At 41.2% G+C, this 9028-nt stretch overlaps 1 protein-coding gene across 2 annotated transcripts in view; it reads right to left on the bottom strand.

Annotated features, from left to right (window-relative positions):
• ZC3H4 (zinc finger CCCH-type containing 4) overlaps positions 1-9028 on the bottom strand; it is a 35108-nt gene that overhangs the window by 10617 nt on the left and 15463 nt on the right. For both annotated transcript variants that reach the window (XM_018562993.1, XM_018562994.1), the window contains exons 5-10: positions 7965-8107; positions 7711-7798; positions 7514-7623; positions 4290-4391; positions 1920-2031; positions 1423-1532 (exon numbers count right to left, since the gene is read on the bottom strand). In XM_018562993.1, coding sequence (XP_018418495.1) covers positions 1423-1532; positions 1920-2031; positions 4290-4391; positions 7514-7623; positions 7711-7798; positions 7965-8107 — 665 coding nt within the window. The remainder of the gene's footprint in view (positions 1-1422; positions 1533-1919; positions 2032-4289; positions 4392-7513; positions 7624-7710; positions 7799-7964; positions 8108-9028) is intronic.

Raw genomic sequence — 9028 nt, 5'->3', positions numbered from 1 at the left:
TGTGCTTCGAGATGCAGGTTGGGGGGGGGGGGGCATTGCTAATTCGCTGGCTTCAATACTTCTTAGTCATTGACCTGGAACAATCATTGAGACCAGAAAAGTCAGAAGTCCTCATCTGTATATTTGCTCTGAGTTAGGTACTCAAAGTTTTGAAGAAAAATGAACACCAAGACAGTCAGGGAACTAGCATTTGCAGAAGAAGTCAGCATATCAGCCACTATGTTTTAAATAGGAGAAGCTGTTTAATATTAATTTGAGAAACATTTGCGCAATTATCGCAGGGCCTACAAATTTAGTATCACCATCTTTTTATTCTACCGGGCCTGCGCTTTCAGAAAATATATGGTTTGGGGGGTCTTTTACAAACGCTAGCAACGCAGCAGTTGAAAATCAAATCAATAGGAAAAAATTGCAGAAAATTCAAAAATGGCTTGGCCAGCTGATTTGAAAAATGTTCGAGGGCTTGGCAGCGAAAGGGTTAAACAAATATTGCCCCTTAGCCATTAAAACTGTAAAAGAAAACTAAACCTCAGATGCAGAAAAGTGGGAATTTCATAACTCTGCCCTGTCATGAGCCAAGCAATGCACATGCCCCTACTGTGCATCAGCAATATCTGTCAGTACCACTATTTTAAAATATGATTTTTCACCCTTACAAAATGATGCCAGAGCAGAGCAGGCCTCCTCTATATCACAATGACAGCACAGCTTACAAACAGCAATGCAAAAGGTTGCACAGATGAGATTTATTCTTCTAATTCAGAAATGCAGACATAATAAGATGTCGAAGAGAAAGGGGGGGGAGGGGGACGACTACTAAGAAAAACATTCAAACTTCTCAACTTGAGGCAACAGAGGAAATCCACAAACATGAGAGGCCCAAACCAAGCCTATATAGTGTCCTTGATTGGGGTTAACCCAGGGCCCTAATTCTACATAGACACCTAACCAGTATTTATTTGCTAAAAGCAGAAACTTGTTTGGCTTTTTGCTTACTGAATAAAACAATTACTCTCATAAACCTATGAAGTGGTTATAGAGTGGTGGATTATGCATACTTGTCAATGGTGTTGCCTTTTGTTTAAAAAATCACCTTAAGGAATTCTTCACACCAAGTGCGGAGCAGATGCAGAGCAGAGCAGTTTAAGAAAGCATCAAAAATGCATCCAATGTATTCCAATGGTATTTTAGGCTCTAGTTCACTATTTTTCTGCTCTGGAACGCACCAAAAACGCATGCAAACGCTCTGGGACATGCTGGACTACACTTGAAAGCCCATTTTAGGCAAGAAAAAAAAAACCCGAACCGGAACGCATAAGAAACACATAAAAACGCACTGCAATGCATATGCAGAAACTCATCCAGATCTGGTCCGAATTTGGTGTGAACAAGCCCTCAAAAGAGCAAATATGTACTTGCTACCTTATCAAGCAACTCCTGTGTCTCTTCTGTTAGTTGCTCGTGGGAGAACATGCACTCTTCGCCATTGACGCAACTGCCTGTGGTGTGATATAGCTTACAAGGAAAATCACGTGAGAATGATTAAGGAAACCCAACTCATTGCATGGCAGTCTGATATCAAAAAATTACTATATACAACTTGATTCCTTACACAGTTTAAAGGAAACCATTCACTCATCAGGAGAGAATGTGTGTGCTTCTTTCTGTAAAATCAGCAGTACATATAAAAGAGTAATTCCATAAAGTGTGGTTCAATAGAGATAAGTGTAGGTTGTAAATCATGTTTCGGTGTCCTACAGCCACAGATGTACAACTTCAATTACGTGGTCCTATTGCACTTGTGGCATGTTCTATGTCTAGCAAAAACCCTTTACAAACAAGAGTCTCCATGCCAGAGGTAGAATTATAAACAACTATAGAATTATAAACAACTAATTAGAACAACTTGAAAAGGATATTGTGCATGTAGGGGCAATTGTCAGCTCTAGCACAGTAACCTGTGACATAGAACTTGCAAAGTCCACGGCGCCTTGGAACGTCCACATCATGGCTGAAATTACAGTGCTCCCCCTAAAAAAAAGCAAAAAAAACAGCTCAGCAATACATTGTATACATGTGAAGAAAACACTAGAAAACAGAGGGAAAAAAAGCATATAAGCTAGTGGCAATCAATTTATCAGTGACGCTTGAATTGTAACAGCTGTGCAATAGGTTGCAGTGGTCCCATAGAGCTGTAAATACCTGACCAATGATAGCATTTCATCCAAAACAAAGCCACATTTATTTATCAAGAAACACTAACCTGCTCCCGTCTGACATCTTAATTAGTTCCGGACCTTGGGTGGAGACAAGCCCTAAAATAAACTTTCAACAACTTTCCTAGGGCGTCTCTCTTAGGCCCTCCTCCCCTATAGCACCACCTCATGAAATGACACCTGTGACTTGCTGTGTATCACAGCAGGAGCTGCGTGGGTCCTGGGCAAAATTACACTTTCAGGTAGAGTCTGATGCCTATTCACACCTTTGTGTTGCAATGCACATCAATGTAGCTAACACATTACTGTACATTGCACTACATCTCCGATTTCTCATCCTTTGTGGTGTGTTGGCAGCCCATTCAAATTTATGGACTGCATTAAGGTGCACACCTAGGCGATTTATCACCAAAACACAGATGTGCATTGAACTCAAGAGGCTGCTCACACCTTTGCGGTTTGTGGCGCGACTGAAATCGCCTGTCGCAAGAAAAGGCGCAGGAACTATTTTCGGGTGCTTGTCGCGTGGTTTGGGTCCCATAGACATCTCTATGCATTTAAAAACCTGCAACAATCGCGAAAACAGCTTGGCATCTGAATTGCCATGGTGTGAACCTAGCCTAACAGAGCCCTTGTTAAACAAACCGCAACGGACTGGCTTGATGTGAATGGAACCTAATAGAGATACAATGTATCAACATTATTGTTACATTGAAAGGAGTGACCTTTGATCTGCATATGGCATCAGTTAGAGCAGGGGCGCCCACTATTTTTCGTCTGGAGATCTACTTTTCAAATGACGAGCTCATTGAGATCTACCAACGAAAAAACACCTGCATTCAGGGGCGGGAGGGGGCGTGGCGGTGCATTGAAGTCAATGGCACCGCAGCCAGGCCCCTCGCCCACAGTGCGATCGCCTGTATTAGTGACTGTGTTCCAGTCCAGTGCGATCCGCAAAAATACTGCAAGCAGTTAGTACTATGTGTCCCCAGTTATTTACAAACACTGGAGTGATCAGACGATCGCTCCAGTGTTTGTCCTGCACAGAGGATTGGTACATACTACTGACATGTACCGATCCTCTGCTGCTCGGCCACGCACAAATGGGCTCAGCTTCTCCTCTGCATCCCCCCTGCTCTCCCGGGCAGAGGCAGCTGGGGGTTCCGACGAGAAGTCAAAGCTCTTCAGCCGCGGGGGGGTGTGTCTGTGACAGCGGCTCTGTCCTCCGCCCTCCCCCGCCGCCGGTTCCTTCACTTCAACAACTTTCGGGGATCCAGAGAAGCGGCGGGAGGAGAGGACAGGAGAGAGAAGCGGCGGGAGAGGACATGGCGATCGACTGGTAGATCGCGATCGACCTTGTGGGCACCCCTAAGTTAGAGCAATCGTACAGGGAAAACAAATTTATAAAAATGATAGCTCTTCTACTTTGTAAAAAAGATCAGCTTTGTACCAGAAATGTCATTTAAAGTGTCATTATAAAAGGTCAAACTAGAAAAGAAGAAGTTTATTTTTTGTTAAATCTCTTTGCCTATAAATTGCAATTTAATAATAAAAAAATGTTTTTACAAGACAAGAGGCAGTGCAAAATCAAAAGACCTCATAGTGGAAATGTAAAAATGTATCCTGTCCACAAGAAGTATATAGGTGTGGGAGGTGAACTGGTTAATATTGTTATGCTCTGCTCAATGGCATTAAAATGACTTGTTGGAAAGTACATTAAGGGACAGAGCGAGCAGCAGCACACATTGTTGTCTAATTAACGTGACATCTGAAGTGCTTATGTGCCCACCCCAAGATCCTTTGCGGCTGCCGGAGACTCTTCAGATGTTTGTTCGGGAGCGTGCGGCGAAGACACAGGTGAGTTAAAACCCTTTTTTAAAAGGGTTTTTAAAAAAATGTTTTTGCATATATCTACTGCTTGCTAGCAGTAGATATATGCAAAAACATGCGAGGGTTTAATAACCATTTAAAGTACACCAAGTCATTACCTTTGCAGTCTAAAAAAAATTTGGCATAGAAATGCTTTAAAAAAAACAAGCCAGAAACCGAAAAGTTAACAGACTCTATGCTTACCCAGGTACAACGACCTTCCACAAAATATCTGCAGATGACTTTCCCTTTCTTGTCTGCTCGACGGTAAGGCTTCTCATAGTCATTTCGGTACGTTCCTCCATCCTGCGCAACAATGAGGAACATCAGAACATGTTAATGTGAAAAGATGTCACTGTGTAAACTTGCATTCCGCCATCTTGGTTCTACCAATTAACCTTAATGGCTTGGCCAGCTGATTTGAAAAATGTTCCGGAGGGCTTGGCAGCGAAAGGGTTAACCATTACTTCCATATAACATGACAGTGATGTTTTGGAGGTTTCTCTACCTATGATGTTGTAAAAACTAGTAAAGAGCGTTTGTAAACTCTGTGCTACCCCTTCACTTTTATAGCATGTTAACCTGAAGCAGGACTACAATTTTCTACATTTTTTTTTAAATGTTGATGTTTGAAGTATCAAAAATATAGAAGAGCAAGTATCTGTAGGGACTTGCTGCAAAGGAAGCTGGCCATACACTGCTTGCATTTTGGCAGAGTCAGTGTGTGGCCCCATCGGCACCCTCTGTTTTTTCAACAGACTTTTGTTGAAGGAGCTGGTCTGAAAATTGTCAGCCAAACAGTAACTGCAGACAAATCAGCGGAAGTCACTGTTTGGATATTCTGACATCGGAACACCCGCTGCTGTCAGAATACAGTAGCCCAGCGGGTGGATGGGGAAACCAAGTATTTTTTCTCACTCAGTCCACGGGTCTGAACGGAAAAAAATAAATAAAGAAAAGTGTATAGCCAGTATTATAATCTGATCGCTGGGGGAGAGATTGATACATTTCATCCACTTGCCTTCAGAAGACTGATGACATCATCTCACCCAGGCAATCTCTTAACTGTAGATGAAAAGCTGTTTTTAAGGATAAATGAAACCGCTTTTTTTTTTTAAGACAAATTATACTGTTGCTGTGTATTGTGATGTTGCTTTAAAAAGGGGTCCTGTGAGGACAGAAGTATGAGTGATGCCTGTTTTTTTTTAAATTACAGGCACCAGGACTGTCATCATGAACTTGGCTTCACTATCTTCTGAACCCCTAATCATAAACAAACATGATGGATGGAAACCCAACACGTTGCATAGACTGCTGACATCATTCTCCCAAGATGTTCCTATCAAGCTTGGGCACAATCACTTGACTGTAATGATAAAATTATTTTTTTCATTGGGGCCGTTGCTGTATATTGCGACATGTCAGAAACAAATTCATGCTTTAACCCCTTCATAACTGAGCTTGTTTTTAGATTCTGTTTGTTAATGACTGATGCACTTTTTACATTTTTGCTGTGTGATTCTTCCACGGCAGTAATATACTTTCTTACAAAGTGCACTTACACATACTGCATTATATATTGTTTTTTAGAGGACAGATAGAGCTATATATTTATATCACATATGTGTGCCTAACGCCTCACTTAGGATAAATAAAATATTACAACAATGAGAAAGAAAACACTTTTTCCACTAGTTTTAATTATAATTTTTTTAGAAAAATAGCACAGCTAAAAAAAAAAATGCATTAAAAAAAATGCATTTATTTGTCGTGTATGTAGAAACACCTCACATCCCTAGGATTTCAGACATTTTTCTGTACTTAAAACTAAAATCTAGCATTTAAAAAAAAAAATCCCACTAATAGTGGGCACCTGGCATACAATGCCACTAAGTGTATGACTGCTTGATAATTTCATTAATTTTTGGTTATTGTTAGGCTGTTCCAAACTTAGAAACAGCCAATATTAACCTTCGTGACACTAATTCTGACATGCTGATTGTGCAGAATATCAGGCTCAGTGTCACTAAAGCCTCAGAATGACCGGAAGGCTTAAGCATTGTTTCAGCATAGAAACATGCAGCTAAATGTTTCTATGCTGAAACATTTAGCAAAAAGCCGGTACACATCGGAATTTCCAAATACAGGTGTGTACATCTGTTTAATAGTGACAGCAAGTGTAGTAAATACCTCACTGCTATCACTGTCAGACATCCGATTCCTAAAAGGGATCGGGTGTCTGTAAAAGCTTAAATCTTTCATTAATGGATGCCTCAGTACTGAGGTATCCATTAAAGGAGAACTATGAGATGAGTGATTTCCACTCACCTCATAGTTCTAGCCGACCTGTGACAATGAGACTGTCACAGGTCGGCTCAGTAGATCGGGAGGTGAGCGAACACAGGGGCTGGATTCCCCTCTCCGATCTGCCAGCGCTGACTGGCAGAACGGACGGGGGAGGGGGCAGGTACAGCTGGCTCTGCCTCTAGATAGGCAGAGCCAGCTGTCACTCACGCAGCTGGGCGGATCCCGACGTCCAGGTCGGGATCCGCTCCGGCGTCTCAGTATACCTCGAGCTGTAGCTCGCGGTATACTGAGCTTAGGGTAACGGGAGGACGCTAGTTTGTGTCCTCCCATTACCCTAAGGAGAACTATGGGGAAAAACACTGACCCCATAGTTCTCCTTTAATGAACGGAAACCGTTGATCTCAGCGGTTACCGGCATTACAGGGCCCAATATAGCTGCTCACATACAGTGTACGTGAGCAGTCATTTGGGCACTTAGTGGCAGGGATGTACAGTGTATGTCTCTCGTCACTAAGAGGTTAAATAAAAAGTAGAGTTATCAGTAGAGTGATCAAATATACTGATCTATAATGTTTTATAGGGTTGGTTTTATGAAGCGTTTATAATGACATATTAAAATGGGTGCAGCCATATTTGGTTATTATATGTGTCGGCCCTGCTTTGTAGTGCTATACAATGACTGTGCTTCGCAACGCCTTCTCATAATGCAAGTGTGTGTCAGGTAACTCAGTGAAAACAATGGTCACACTTTGTGGCTGTTAATTGATCTCAACAATTGCTACTTTGCTTGGTGGAGTCCTTGTGGTAGCTAATTTACTCTGCCTCTAGTGGATATCTACAATTTTCCAGTTTTAATACAAAAACAGAACATGTAAGAGTACGCATGTAAAAATGTCAACGCCACTAAAAAATGCTGTAACGTTAACACCGCATCAAGAAATCAAAGTATATGTTTACTGGAAATAAACTACACTTTCCCTTTAAGAAAGCTGGTTCTGGGCCTTCCACCATCAAAATTACATTTCAACTTTGACCTTAAATTTTAATAGGGGCACAGTACAGTATATATAGCTCGCTATACTGTGAACTAGAAATATGTTGAAACAGTTTTGATAACTTACTCCGTCTTCCTCATAGTATTCATCATCATCATTTTTCCCTCTGCCTCGCCCTCGACCCATGGGTTTAAACCCCCTGCCACGGAGACCCCGGCCACGGCCCCTATGAAACACTTAAAGGAAGAGAGACAAGTGAGAGTAAATCCATATTCTTCATATATATATTTTATTAACCTCTCTGGATGGAAGAATAAACTGACCTCTGCCTCCCTTAGACTTGCGATACTGGTTCAGCTCTTTTGAGTAATCATCATATTCTTCATCTCCCATCATTTCCTCATCACCATACTGCGTAATAAAAAGGAAAGCATTAATATGTGAAAAAGGGATATTATCTCCAAAGAATAACATAACCATTTTTCAAAAATAGCAGCTGATGTGATTAACAGAGTGGTATGTCTAGCGATCGGTGCAACAACTAGGCATTTACTGAAATATGCAAAAACACAAGTACCTCCATCTCTTCCTCATACGGCTCATCATCCTCTTGCTCTTCCCCAGAAAATCCTCTTCCTCTACCTCTCCCCCTGTAAACTCCCCGTCCTCTCATCATGCCTCTTCCACGTCCACGTATTAATTTACCCCGTCCTCGCATTCCTGAGAAGGAAAAAAATATTCATTATACCACAAAGCACTTTACAAGGTCATGTATACAATAGATAGTCTTGTGTCTAACTTTGCACATTTTCACTCAAAGCTGGTATTTTAATTCTGCATTGCTGCTGCGGCTCCAGTGATTTCTGTAAAGTCATACAATGGTGTTATACTCCACAGAATAATGGATTCTCCAAAATCCAAAAAATAGAAGGAATCTATTTGCAAGAGTGACACTTACATAATTCCCCTTGTTGAAGAAGGGAGACAGTTATGACTCTAGGGGAATTATTGGCATCATATATTTTGTGATAAGTGATATGAAAAAACTGTGGCCACCCAAATCTAAACGTGCCCATACACCTTGCGATTATCGTTTGATTTCCGAATGAGATCAGGTTTTCGTACGATAATCGGCCAGTTGATGGGAAGTGAACGATCAGTATTACTCTACAACTGGACGAATTCCATCTATCGGCCAGGCTAAAAACGTTTTTTTGAATTGTACGAAAATCGATGGATTAGTGGCACTTTCGTACAAAAAAAAAAATCGCAACACAAACAGTGGATATGCGCAAACGAAAATCCGTTCTGTCGAGCGACGAAATTCGGTCAGTTAGTATTGCAAGTGAACGATAATCGAAAACCCCATTGGTCTGTGCATGATGGAGTATTCGAGTGGAACACGGATGACGGTTCGATGAAAGAAATCGAAGGATAATTGTAAGGTGAATGGCCAGCTTAACTGCGATATTCATTTTACAGCTGAGCTGACTCTTCAAAATTTCTGTTGAAAGCAATGCTAGGTGTAGGAAACAGTTTGGCTCACAGAACATAACACTCCATGTGTTGGATGTTTCAATGTCTCTTATTAAAGCAAGAATAAATAATGTCTTATTTCAAAAGTCATGTGTATTTCTGTTT

The sequence above is a fragment of the Nanorana parkeri genome, unplaced genomic scaffold (assembly GCF_000935625.1).
Source record: "Nanorana parkeri isolate BGI_ZX_2015 unplaced genomic scaffold, ASM93562v1 scaffold620, whole genome shotgun sequence".
Taxonomy (NCBI): Eukaryota; Metazoa; Chordata; class Amphibia; order Anura; family Dicroglossidae; genus Nanorana; species Nanorana parkeri.
Note: the sequence above shows the minus strand (reverse complement) of the source record. Positions and strands in the feature narration are given on the sequence as shown.